General features: G+C 46.8%; 2 protein-coding genes across 4 annotated transcripts; one reads left to right on the top strand and one right to left on the bottom strand.

Annotated features, from left to right (window-relative positions):
* The first annotated feature begins 159 nt into the window (after window positions 1-159).
* On the top strand, window positions 160-8043 carry cables2a (Cdk5 and Abl enzyme substrate 2a). Of its 2 annotated transcripts, XM_030119650.1 has the most exons (9): window positions 160-759; window positions 1106-1198; window positions 3086-3163; window positions 3300-3399; window positions 3481-3649; window positions 3753-3850; window positions 5597-5703; window positions 5821-6025; window positions 7017-8043. In XM_030119650.1, the coding sequence occupies exons 1-9, from the start codon at window positions 215-217 to the stop codon at window positions 7155-7157; spliced, it is 1536 nt and encodes a 511-aa protein (XP_029975510.1). In that variant the 5' UTR covers window positions 160-214; the 3' UTR covers window positions 7158-8043. The 2 variants fall into 2 exon arrangements, with proteins under 2 accessions (XP_029975510.1, XP_029975511.1); XM_030119651.1 differs by lacking the exon at window positions 3086-3163.
* Window positions 8044-8587: 544 nt separating this feature from the next.
* On the bottom strand, window positions 8588-13512 carry LOC115407999 (proteasomal ubiquitin receptor ADRM1-like). Of its 2 annotated transcripts, none has more exons than XM_030118572.1 (10): window positions 13431-13512; window positions 12113-12360; window positions 11915-12031; window positions 11615-11738; window positions 11438-11524; window positions 11262-11367; window positions 10115-10356; window positions 9306-9463; window positions 9089-9191; window positions 8588-8854 (listed from the first exon to the last, which is right to left on the bottom strand). In XM_030118572.1, exons 2-10 carry the CDS (start codon window positions 12320-12322, stop codon window positions 8751-8753), a joined length of 1251 nt encoding a protein of 416 aa, XP_029974432.1. In that variant the 5' UTR covers window positions 12323-12360; window positions 13431-13512; the 3' UTR covers window positions 8588-8750. The 2 variants fall into 2 exon arrangements, with proteins under 2 accessions (XP_029974432.1, XP_029974431.1); XM_030118571.1 differs by having other exon boundaries at window positions 12113-12357; window positions 13431-13487.
* Window positions 13513-13735: the final 223 nt, after the last annotated feature.

Raw genomic sequence — 13735 nt, forward strand, 5'->3', positions numbered from 1 at the left:
GTAGTTCTTTGTTGTTGAACCAGCCCCCACTGTCCCCCTACAACCAATCAACGACGAGCAGCAAGACTCTGTTTGCGAACTGTCCAATCACCGGACATCATATACATGATCTCATTTGCATTTCCACACTTCCAGCCAATCAACAGCGAGATGGGCGTGGCTAGCGCGGGGTACCGGTTTCTCGGTGCCTTCAGCAGCTGCATTTCAAACTAGAATGGCGACCGCGGTCTGCGGTCTGCAATCCACCAGCAGCACCTCCAAACCGGCGAAGGCTCACCGGGAACACCGGAGGAGAGCGAAGGACTCCCGCCGGAGGCAGGCCGCACTCCTCTTCCTCAACAATATCTCACTCGACGGGCGGCCTCAGTGTCAGCTGAACGATGGAAACACGGACCAGAAAGCCTCCGAGGAGCACCGAGACGATGGCCCAACGGCGGTGCCGCCGCCGGCGGACAGTCAGGGGCCGGCGGCCCCGGTGACAGACCCCGCCGCGGCCGGCGGCGGCGCCTCGTCCTCCAGTGTCGCCGGCATGGTCAGTCCTGTCCGGCCTTCTCTCGTCATGTCCCCGGCGCCGGCCGGGGCAGGTACCGTGGGAGCCAACGAGGTGTTCTTGGAGGGTGGCAGCGCGGCGGAGACGCTCACCCCGGACACCCCTCTGTCCCCGGTCCCCACCGGTCACCACCCCTGCTCCCGGGTCCGATCGACGCCCGCCACGCTCAGCCCGGTGCCGGCCACCAACTCTCTGGATTCACGGCAGAGGTGAGTGTGTGCTGGAGGTGTGTGTGCCACCATGAAACACCGGATTTCACTTCCGCGTGAAATTACAACACAGAAACACACCTTCACGTACTGTAATGTGATTACTTGTGTTATTTTATTCCTCTTTATGGTTTGAATTCACACTGAAATCACAGTTAAGCCTCTGATCTCGCCTCTCGCTTCATGAATAGTGTTTATTGTTTTGTGAGAATACCCAGTAAACCCATGGTTTACATATGACTGTGATGTAATGTGATTCCACGATCACCAGGAAGTCCCTTTCATGTGTTTGGCCTTTGTTTTGGTCGATCATGTGGAAAAGTACTAACACAGACTTTCTGCCCAGGTTAAGGAATGTGTCTGGTTCTCCTGGACCCAAGGTGCCAAAGAAAGTCCACTTCATCAAGAGTATGAGACAGTATGATACCAGAGGATCCAGGTCAGTGTCCAGACAGCAACTACACACATATACACTCACTCACACACTCATAATGCACAGTGCACAGGGAAGTGGTAAAAATCAGAGGTGGTTTTATTTTGGACTGTGAACGCGGCCCTCGCTGACAGCGCTGGCTGCTCCCTCTGGTATTGTAATAAGCTGCTTAACTGTGGCTCGCAGGCTGCAGAGGAATCGCTGTGGTGATTGCTACAGTGAATTTAATCACCCTTGGAGGCTTAGCGAAAGCCAAAAGAGGTGCAGGGCGGAAATTTAACACCATATTGCACCAACACTAGGGGGGTAACCACAAAGCAAAGCAGACCGGCGACACCACACTCTTGTGTCACTATAACCACACTGAACATGGTGACAAATATTTAGATTAATTGGATCAAATTTCTGTGAACAAACGCCACCTGTTCATATGCCCTTCATTGATTCACTGTTTTTGATTCATCTCCCACTGTCTGCTTCATATTCATGTCCTCATACATCACATGTTTTCTGCTGGTGAGTGCAAAGAGCCCTGAACCGAGCCCCAGGTCTGGCTTTCTGTTTCTGTTTCAGGCTGTTTGATGCTCTCTGAGCTGAAGTTCTAGTAGCTTCTAGTAGAAACCTGTGTTGTATTACTGTCTCCCTCCTAGAGGGAGCTGATATTTCCCCCTCAAGCTCTGGCCCGGGTGTTTACTGCCGAGTGTCCCTGGCAGAGGCTGCTGACTGTATGTTATTGTTATAGACTGTAGCCCCTCTTGTGTTTGGCTTGTTCTGTTTAGTGTGTTTGCAGGTCGTGGTGCCGCTGAGTCGACTGTGATCGGTTGGTTTATCCATAAATATGTCAGATCAGTTGAGCTCCAGTGACGTGTGTAAATGTTTTATTGGTTATTTGTTCATAGTTTCAGGTAATCCTGATTTAATTTATGCTTCTTGTATAGTAAAGATATATTTTAATCACACTGTAAGAAAAAAAGTGAGTTTAATACTATATATTCATGAAAACCTGTGCTTTTCTCTATAAAAAACAGTCGAATCCTTTGACATTATAACCTTTGAAGCTTCATTCTAATTAATTGATTAATTCAGTTTACTATTGATTGTATTCCTGTCTTAAGTGCACAATTTCAATTTGATTGCAAGCTACTACATTTATCTACTATTTAATAACTCACCCTCATTTTTGAGATATTTTTTCACCTGAATGCGGTCTGAGAAATCTTAAGTTTTTCCTTATTGCATCGACTCTCACTGAGCTAGACGACGCAGTGTCGTGTCTGATGACGAACACTGAACAACTGTTTTAGGGACTATTATTTGTTTAATGACCCAAACAGAATAATATGTATGAAAGTGAACAAAAACAACCTGCATGTTTGGATCAAGACGATGTCTTCTGCTTTGTGTAAATTTTCTCCGGAGGACTTCAGCTGTGTTTAAACACCCAGCTGGCTCACACACTGTTTGTTCTCTTAGCAGGAAAATCAATAACTCATTTCCAGAATTGTGAAATAGCTCTCTTCCCGATTTGTGCTGTAATGACTTGGCCAGGTCAAACTAATGTGACGCGTTCAGAGTGACGCCTTCAGGTGCCTGATTATATGATCTGCTACAAAGTCAACACATGAAGTCCAAAGGTGGAGAAAAGGTTAAAAAAAAAAAATCAGTTTCAGAGCTTCTCTGTCGAAGAGTAAACATCTTCTCATGGTTTAAGTGTTCAGACATGTCTCCTTCAGTTGAGAGATTTGGATTATTTGTAGAGGTGGCCGTGTGAGCGATCTCGCTGCAGCTGATGAATGTTCTGTGTCCAGGAAGCGCCGAGCAGCAGCGACTGTAGCCGTTTCCTGTAGACTGACTCCATCTGTTCTGTCTGCCTGTACTTGCTATGTCCTGCAGGATCATGCTGATTTGTGCCAAGCGGTCGCTATATGCTGCTTTCTCAGTGCTGCCCTATGGAGAGAGTGCTCACCTCAGGTACAAGGACAGCAGAGAGCGCCCACATCCTCGCTTTTTATGTTTCCCTCATCCTCCATGTCACTCTGGGCAAAAAAAACAAACTGCAGCGCGTTTGCAGCGTGTGCGGGAAATGACAAGTGTGTCTCTCTGACAGTGATCTTAAGCTGGAGGCTCAGAGGCAGCGGCTGTCCTCGGTGGTGGCGGCTGACCTGCTGCCGTCGCTGGAAGGCGTGGAGCTGGGCGCCTTCGGGAAGGTAAGCGTGGAGTCTGAGCTACAGAAATACCAGCCGCGCTCTCAGAAATCCTCCCACGGCTGACTGTCTCGCTCTCCTCAGACGGTGTCCTACGCTCAGTTCCTTTATCCGACCAACGCTCTGGTGAGGCAGAAGAGCGGCGCCGCGGCGGAAAGCACCACCGCGCAGACCCTGCAGTCGCGTTTCCGTGGCAACGGGCAGAGGAACTTCACCCCTGCGCGTCTGAACAACAGCGTGGCGCAGGACCCATGTACGGCCCCGGCCCGGAGTTTCTAGACTTGACAGCTGCTTCTGCTCGCCGACCCGACCTCCGGCGTGCCACTCACTGCGGTTCCCCTGTCTGTGTGTTTCAGGCATCGAGGAGGTCGCGGAGTACGACCCCAACCTGCTCAGCGACCCGCAGTGGCCCTGTGGCAGGCACAAGAGGGTCCTGATATTTGCATCATATGTGGTGAGCGTCCTTCCTTCCTTCCCCTCTAAATATGACAAGTGTTTTTTTGTGTGTGTGTGTGTGTGCGCGCGATGTGTGTTTATCCTCTTCTGCACATCATCACCTGATGCTTGAGTGACTTGACGTCCGTGACCTTTAGACAGCAAACAGAAATATCTCCGAAAAGTTTCTCTACAGTGTCACTGAAATGGAGACGATGCGCATGAAACTGTGTTTTCCTGTTTCTGAGCTGAATCAGCAGCGGATAAGAATCTGATAAGAATCTCCTCCATAACACGACAACAACTTGATTCAGTTTAGCAGCGAGGCGTTCGAGGACAGTTGTTGCCGTCGGTCATCTGGGTTTTAAGTTCTCAGAAGTTTGAGCAAAATGATTGTCGTTATTCGATTTAAGTCGAGGAGTCTTTTTACTCTTTCATGAACTCTGTTCTGATGGGTTTTTATGCACAGCAAACACAGAAACATTTAGTTTGTTACAAAGCTACCAAGAATCTGAGTTCTGCGCATGTTAAACAGGCATCAAAGTCAGATTAATAATGGTATTAATCCAGTTTGAATGACACAGTGCGAACAGCAGGAAACCCTGGTGGATGACAGAAACTGCATGGAAGGCACCGGTGTGGATTTCTTTGTCATGTTTTGGTGGAAACAGGATCTAATCCGCTCAAATCAGGGATTTATGTTAATATTTTTTGTGTGTGACTGATGTTAGTAATTAAATGTTGTTGTATCAGGTAACAGGAGACGTTTGCGCACCTATAAATTTAAAATGGGATTTTGCTTCGGCGGATCATGTTCGCCGGAGGCTGATTAATAATTTGTGGAGTTTCGGTCTGAAACAACAGACCTGCGACTAATGCCGCCGCAGCTGCAGCCTGTCGGAGCCCATCAGCTAATGTGGGCAGCCAGAGTTTAGGAAAGACCTGGAACCATTCACCAGTTTGGACTGAATAAACACATGTAGACGTTTTCAGAACCTACAGACCCAGACGGGGATCGTTCACTGAATTACAGCTTTAGATATTATTTGACACTGACAGGAAGCACTGCAAAATGAATATTTTGCTTCATGAAGAACAATTGTTGGCTGTCTATACTAGTTTTCAATAATTGCTTCAAAGTTGCTTTTAAATCAGGTTCAAGGTTTTAATTGAATTATATTAAAATTGACATTAAATGGAAGAAAAAGTTTTAAAAAAATTTACATTGACGAAGTGCTTCAGGCAAATGATGCAGTCAGTCTGTGTGACTAAATATGTGATATTTTTGCACTGTGATGGAAAATACACACACACGTATGCATATTCATTACCTTCCAGTTATGCATTGATTATTGAGGTTTACTTTCTCACGCTTGCATTGATTGGAGTTATAATTATCACCTAACATCCCAACAATACAACATGGTGTGACTCATTACCGTCATCGTTTCCTGAACCAAGACTTGCTGTTACTCCTCACAGAGCAGACGACTGGCTGTGTCTGGACTGAGGGAGCAGATTTACAGCCCCACTCAGTGATCGGTTCCATCCTCATGCTCACACCGCGCCTGGACTGATGCAGGGTCTTTTGTTACCGCTGCAGCTAAAAAAAGAAAGTTACTTTTCCAAAATTAGGCTTGAGAAATGACCTCTGACCAACTCTACGTATGGATACTAACATTCACGAGACCCAGTTTGACTGCACGTGAAGCAGCGCCGCCTCCGGTTTGTTCTGACGCGCCGGCTTGTTTTTGCGTCTCTGCAGACGACCGTCATCGAGTACGTGAAACCGTCTGACCTGAAGAAGGACATGAACGAGACTTTCAAGGAGAAGTTTCCTCACATCAAGCTGACGCTGAGCAAGATAAGAAGGTGCGGACTCGTGCTCCCCTTTGGTTTTCAGCCTTCTGAAGGTTGAACTTCGACTCGAATGTGGGTCGTTCAAGTCACACGGCGCTTTCTTTCTGCGGCTTTCTTCCCCTCTGCCAGCCTGAAGAGGGAGATGAGGGCCGTGAGCGAGGAGTGCGGCCTGCAGCCGGTCACCATAGCGATGGCGTTTGTTTACTTTGAGAAGCTGGTGCTGCAGGGCCGCCTCAACAAGCAGAACAGGAAGCTGGTGGCGGCGGCGTGCGTCCTGCTGGCCGCAAAGATCAGCAGCGACCTGCGCAAGCCGGACGTCAAGCAGCTCATCGATGTGAGTGGAGTTTGGAATTTTAAAATGTTTTCAATGTATTTTTGTTATGATAAGGGTTGTTTATAAAACTTCTTTCCACTCGGAGGCCCTTCAGAGGGGAGAATATCAATCCTCCATGAAGGCTGAAAGAGAAACACAAGAAGAGGAGGAGATAAGTAAAGTAAATGAAGCAGAAAAACCAGCTCACAGTTGTTTACCCAACATTTCTCTCTCCACTGGAGACGCAGAAATTTCGTCACTCACCGTTTTATTTTAACTAAACAAAGGAAGCCTGAGCTATTTCTAAAGAAATGAATCTCCTGTATTTCCTGTTTTTGAATATTCCTGGAAATGCTTTCATATTAACAGAAAGGTTGCTGGAAATCCTCTCATGATGACGAATACAGTTTTATTATAGCAGGTCCTAAAATCGGCAAACAAGCGGCTGGAGAAGCAGCTGTTTCTGTGTTGAGCAGGAAAACAAAGTGGAGTTATTTAAAACTCATCAATACTGGTTTCTGGCCTTGCTGCTGTTTACAGTCCTGCTCTCTGAGTCATGGACAACGACAAATAGTATATTCCAAAATGATGATCTTGAACAGAGCTGTGAATAATTGAATTAAAAAAAACAAAGTTAAAGAGATAAAAGGGAACATTTGCCATTCAAACTCTGAGAAAACAATCCTCCTGCACCCATCGCTCCTTTAAACCACCTCCAGCCTGTGGATCTGCTGTGACAGGAAAGGTCGTCTGTCCATCAGCAGAGACGCACAGAGGCTCAGTCAACACGCATTCACAGCTAAAGGTCATTTAGAGCCACCAGTTAGTGTCAAATGCTTGTTTTGGACTGTGGGAAGAAACCAGAGCGCTGTTAGAACATGCAAACTCAGCAAAAAAAAAAGGCCCGATGAACTCAAACCTCTGTGTGGGGGAAAAAAACTGTTTGAAGTGATTTTAATGGAAATGTATAAATGTGATTAAATAATGTGTGTGTGTGTGTGTGTACGAGCAGAAGCTGGAGGAGCGTTTCCGGATCAACAGACGGGAGCTGATTCCTCTGGAGTTCGCCGTGCTGGTGGCGCTGGAGATGGGACTCCACCTCCCCGAGAGCAAGGTCATGCCGCACTACCGCAGGCTGGTGCAGCAGGGTTAGAGCGGCGGCGGCCGCGTCACCAGCAGGAGTGTGTGTGTGGTAAAGGTGTGTGTGTGTGTTTGTGTGTGTTATCAACCAGGTAATAAGCTGTGGTGTTCAAAACAAATAACTCCTTATTTATTTTGTGAGTGGAGAGGAACCAGTTCACACTGGTTTCAGACTGGATGTGTGTGTGTGTGTGTGTGTGTGTGTGGCGTCCCGATGTCGACCCTCTCATGAGCTCTATGTTAGAGACGTTCAATGAGCACGTTAATTGTGCTTTTACCTTCATGTCTGGTAAAAAGGTTTTTTATTTGAAGCACATCTCGGTGTTCTCGTATTTCGAGGAAACGTCCACTGAACCTCGCCTGCACCTTCTGTTACTGTACAGCCTGGACAGCTGAATCAAACCACAGGTGATTTTTTTTTTTGTTTTTTTGTAAATGCCTTTTAAATCCACTGTGACTGACTGAAACGTGACACTGTAGAAGTTGAGAGGGAAACATCGTCAGACGGGAGTGGCCTTTCTTTTCTGTTCAGTACGACCACTGTGGCGTCGCCTGCACACAAACTGAATTGTAATATTGTCTTATTTATTCTAAGTGTGTTTTTTTCTTTTTTTCTTCCAAAGTTATTACCCAGGGACGTGTTTTTGTAAAATATCCTCGTATTAACTCCGCAGTCATCCGGCTTGTCATCACGTCCTTCAGTTCTCAGGAATTTTACTTTCTTCTTCTTCCTTTAGCTCGTAAAGTCAAACCCAAAGAAGTCACTGTCTCCGCCGTCCATTAGAAGACAGTGAGATAGAATCCGTAGCGCTCTCCAATGGATGCGAGACTTCACAGCAGCAACTCCTAAGATCCAGACGATAGTATGTGTACCAGTATTTAAAAAAAGAAAAAAAAAGTGCCTGAAACTACAGTGGAAGTGAAATGGTTGACAGTCGTATCATCTGTGATATTTGTCGTTGACATTTCTTCGTCTGGCTGCAGTTGATCCTTAAAACGTTCTCGTCCGTGAAAGATAATCACAAACGGGACGATGAGTCAGTGTATCTGTGTGTTCTGATGTTCCGGCGCCACACGGGAGCCGCTGGCGTGGAGCCAGGACAAAGAGGCTGAATTCAGACGATCAAAATCTGGAATATTTTGAGATTTCTGAACTAGTAATGATTAAAACTGTTCTAAATCTGCAGAATCTCCTCTTTGCAGCTCTGAAATCACATTGAGTAATAAATGTAGTCGTCTCTCGTGTGGCGTTGACGTGGTGATAAAAAGTGATACAAATCTGTGAAACTGCACACGATGTATGTTCGCTGTCAAATCGACGAGTAATAACTGTGTTCAAGTCGTACCGCTAAATGAATGTTTTTAAAATAAATTCAAGGAAATAACCTGTGACGAGTCTTTCCTCGAAATGAACACGACAGGCGAGTGTTTCCAGGGTTTTACTGCTCTTTTCTTCAGAGACAGGAAGCCGACATGCAGGTCACAGAACACACACTCGGTTAAATCAGCTGAGAGTCGCCGTGTGTGTTTGAATCTCTCTCTTTTCTAGCTGGTGACAACGAAACACAGCAGAAGCGGCTGAATAAATAAATAGTGCCGTTAAGTTTTAGTCCAGACTCATGTCTTCGTCGTCGTCCTTTTTGTCCTTGGAGTCGCCGTCCTGGTCCGACTTGGTCTCCGTCTCCATGGCTTTGGCAAAAGCCTCCACGTCTGAAAAGGAAATGTCCACCGATCAAAACATCGTATATTAGATCACATTCTACATTCCATGCAATAAAAACATTGGAAAACAGCTGAGCCCCGGCTTTCACACATAATCAGAAAATAACCTCCAGAATGGCGCCAGTTCACATCTGGATTCATGTGACGGAGGAAGTTTAGGACCTTATTGTAATGTTTTCCTCTGAAGTGAATGTTCTGCAGCCGAGGATCTGAAGCACTGACCTCCCTTGTTGGCGGCGTCGACCGCCTCCGCAGGCAAACCGAACTGGTTCATTAGAGGCCCCAGCTGCCCCGACGCCAGGGCGCTGCTGAACATGCTCATGGCCTGCAGGGCGGCGGGGAGAAAACACGGGAAGCGACGCCGCAATGAGGAGCTGAAGGTCTCCGTTCACTTTCACACGCACACACTCCGAGAAATTGATTTCCGGTTTCTGCCCACCTGCTGGAACTGCGGCGAGCTGAGCGTGTTGTGCAGCTCGTCCGAGCTCTGAGGCAGCGACTCTCCGGACGGCAGGTAGGGCGTCAGCCGCTGCTGCACCTCGGGGTTGGCCAGGATGGGCGCCATGACCTCCGGGGTCAGCACGCTGGCGAGGTCCACTGCACGGCGCCGGCGGGACAGAAACGGACTGCAGTCAGTTCAAGTGAGATACGTCTCCAAAATACTATTATACAGACACACTAACTAGAAAAAGAGCTGTGGTTTAGAAAACGTTCAGTGACTGCCGATGCGTTTGTCATGTATTCAAACAGACAAAATCACACTGAAGTTCACAGTCTTCACTTGAAAACCTTGAGTTTTCACTGTAAAAGGGCCTGAAATGGTCCCGCCTGCCTGTACTGAACCTGGAAACACAGGAGGACGACCATAAAACCCGAAATCAGGTGATGTGTTTTTGAACCGAATCTCATCTCGGCTGCTCTCACAGCCTGCCCGTCCTCTTCTCCTCTCTCCTCCCTCGCCGGCTGCCGGTTTGTTTGCGAGTCTGTGGGCGCGCTGATAAATAGCGTCACCGAAGCGGGAGGCAGAGCTGTGCCTAATGTTGTGTGGCACAGCGAAATTAAATCACAACGGCCGCCGACTGCACTACTTTCAGGAAGCTACTGCTTCTAACAGCAGGCTGAGGTTATTATGGGAGAATTACGCCGTGTTACACGCGCCGTTCTTATCAAAATGCTAATCATTTGCCGCGTCGTTTGAATAAAACTGCAGCGATTAGGCCGAGTGGAGGCTTAATGCCGTCGCCTCACCTCCCTGTCCGCTGGCGGGGACGTTCATGGTGGCCAGGATGCTCTGCAGGTCCCTCAGCTGGATGGGCTGCGTGGGGTTGGCCGCGCCCGCCGCCATGGAGGACACCACCGGGGTGGAGGGGGTGGTGGCGGTGGGGGAGGCCGCGGAGGTGGCGGAGGGAGTGATGGGGGTGGTGGGCACCTGCGAGGAGCCCAGCCGGCTGGCGGCGGAGGTGGAGGTCGGGGTGACGGCCGTGGACGGACTGAGAGGAGGAAAAAAAAACAAACAAAAAAAACAAACATGGAACAGAGCCTCCGGTGAGCGAGTGCTTCTTCTCCTACCAGCTTCAAAAAGCAGAGTGTGTCAAGTTTTCACTCAACAGCAACCTGGAAATAATCACCGCATTGAGAAATTTACTGAAAAATTCACTGAAGTTCACAAAGCTGCCAACAAGGTAGTCTGGCTGTTCTTGTAATTCCACTTTATACCACAAGATGGTGCAGCGAGTCCTGAAACTGAAAAGTTCCACAATTTTACATATTGAACAGAAACTCTTGTTCTCTTCTTATATCACACCTAAAACTTACTGTAGTGATCTGACAAGGAACAAAATACTAATAATGACTGAATGAAATGATAGAAACTAAATAGAGGAACAGACCTTAAAATAATTTCTAAGACAAAAGCAGCTTCGGTTTTTCTGAACAAAATTATGCTTCATTCTCTGATAAAGTGTGACTCCTTTAATTGAAAACATCATGAGGTGCCAAAATTTTTCGACAATCAAAATGTAAAAAAACAAATGTTAACAGTTACTAAATTTGCAAATGTGTGAGTAAATCTTTCAGAAAGTGCTAAATGTCAGAAATTTGCAAAAATGACACATTCTGACATATTTAACAGTTTATAAGTTTTTAGGAATCTGCAAATATGAGCTGAAAGCATGAATATGTAATAGAATTTGTGTAGTGTATGCAGTAAATCTGGGAATATTTTATGTATATAGTGTATAAATACATGAAGGATATTAGGTATGAATCTGTTTGTAAACAAACTGATGTAAATAGTCCAGATTAATTGATCATAATCACTAGTTGTGATCCACTCTGGACTTTTTTTTTTTTTTTCCATGTGTGTGACTGTGTTTTGCAGGCGTTAGAGCAGCACCTGGTGGACGAGTTGCTGGCTGCAGGGACGCTGCTGCTGCTGCTGCTGCTGCTGCTGCTGCCCAGCAGGTTGGCTAAACCCGGACCGGCCAGCGCGCCGAGACCCCCTGAAACACAGAGCCGCAGCTCAGCAAGACGCGCTCTCGTTCCGCGCCGTCAGATCTGCAGCTCACGTACCGATCCCGCCCAGGCCGGTCGGCCCGATGAGCTGCATCAGCTGGTTGTGGCTCATATTTCCCAGAAGGCTTTGCAGCCCGCCCTCACCTGCAGACGGCAGGAGACACATGAAGTTGAGATATTTGAGGTTCGTTTAAAAAAAGCATGACGAGCGGGAATCAAATGATTTGTCGGTACCGCCCAGCGCCGACAGGTCGTGACCTCCACTGCCGCCGCTGCCGAGCGCGCCGGGCATCGGCGGGTTGTTCAGGTACTCGTTGACCTTACGGCAGTACTCCTCGTCCTTATCGGTCTTCGGCTCCTGAAATCAGAGCAAAGAGAGTGAAGTGATTTTCCTCAAAGACAGATTAATACAGGATGTTTGTTCAGAAAAAAAAGTTTTATTCATTCATGTAGAAACAATCTAAGCTCTGAATGAGCTTTGTTAACAAAAACGAATGGGAAACAATAAATAGAACATGTGGTGCCGCTTCAGACCTGCATCCAGAAGAAAAGTCTTTTGGATCCGGCTTTGAACTTGAGCACATAAACCCGTCCGGTGGTGCACTGGTTCACCCGTTTGAACTCGCAGTCGTCAGGGAAGATGATCAGGTCCTGAATCACAGGCGGAGACAGTTTTACCCCGGAGTTGAACTCACGCTCAGGCGGGGTCGTCTGACCGGCGGCTGCACCTACGTCGTCCACGTTCCCGGTGGTCCGGTCCTTCCAGCAGAAGTGGATGAGCGAGTCGTCCGTCTGCTGGATGTACACTTGACCTTTACGCTTGTCCGGAGTCACCGTGCTGCCCTTCATCGTCATCTTCCCCGCACGAAACTCCACCAGGTATTTACTGGAGGAGCCGCGGGACCCGGACACCAGGCTGGGGAACAACGCTCCAGAGGCCATGACGAAGACGAGGAGGAGGAGGAGAAGTGTGGGTTCTGCTAGAGGAGGTTCAACAGTGTGAATATTAGGAAACAAACATGATCCAGTACTTCCATGTTATCACTGGTCTCTCAGATACGGTCAGTCTGAAGACGTAAAATGAGCATATTTGCAAGAATAAAACTATCCCAATCCCAACATTTCCCTTTTATTTCTTGAAGCGCACATTTTTCTGATTATGAGCTACATGATTTATTAATAGATACTTTTCCTTAACATATTCAAGAGTGGTGCCCATTGCTTTTATTGCTAAAAGATCATTCAATCAGGATGTCATCCATCGAATGTGTGTTCATCCCTTCTCTTCTCAGTTAATACTGTAAAAACTTTAAATCAAATTCAGAATCCATATTTTTTTAAAGACGTATAAATCCCAGTAAATTTAATACTGACTTTTCTGTTCTTTCTTGTGAGCTCAGCTCACCAACGTCTGTCAATGAAAATGTGATAAAAATTATTCAAACATCTAAGTAAATCTAAATATTAATCAAAGTAAAATATAATCTCCTAACCATCAGAGATGCAGCCAAAAAAATAAATAAAAATCTAAAACTTGAGAACATCTAAATATCAATGATCTGGATATGACTTTCAGCAGAGATTGTAATTATTTTAAGTTCGGCTCATTCAATTTTATTGTAGTTAACACAGTTCACACGGGCAGTTCCATCAAAAAAAGAGATGATTAAATTAAAGAACGCAGAGGCTCATCTTTATATATTGAAGTAATTCAAACACATCTCGAATAATCAATCCTGCTGTACATCGATTCTGAACTTGCCTGTTTGTTGTCACGCTGTAACGGCGTTGTGAGCCTGTTGTTGTGATAATAAAAGCCACACGGAGCTGATGTTGGTCTAAATCAGTGTAAGTGGAGCAGACTGATCCCAGAGCTGCTCCCACACGGAGTCCCACAGATGACTCTGCATCCTGCAGCCTGCGCTCCTCTCCCAGCCGCCAGAGCTCACACCGTGGCCGGCTTCACGCATCCACACGCGCACACTCAACACGCAGCCTCACGGCATCAAAAACACCCCGGAACGTTGATAAAATACAGAGTTTTACTCACATTTCTGTCAGAATTATCCTTCAGCCGCACCGCCGAGCACCGCAGCGACAATTGTTCTGATTGGCTGAGCGGGATGCGGTGCTTCGCCGCGATTGGTCGATCCGTCTGTCAATCAGTGGAGGCTTTAAAAGCTTCCGGGCAAGTTTGGTTGAGACGACACAACACAGGCTGTGTCACATGTAAAAGCTTCAAAGATGAAAATAAACCAAAATTACATCAATTAAAACCAACTTCTCATCTAATAACGTAGAAAATACTCAAAGAAGTAAGGCTCCTCAATTAATGTTTCCACACAGCAAAATGGG

The sequence above is a fragment of the Salarias fasciatus genome, chromosome 20, assembly GCF_902148845.1.
Source record: "Salarias fasciatus chromosome 20, fSalaFa1.1, whole genome shotgun sequence".
Taxonomy (NCBI): domain Eukaryota; kingdom Metazoa; phylum Chordata; class Actinopteri; order Blenniiformes; family Blenniidae; genus Salarias; species Salarias fasciatus.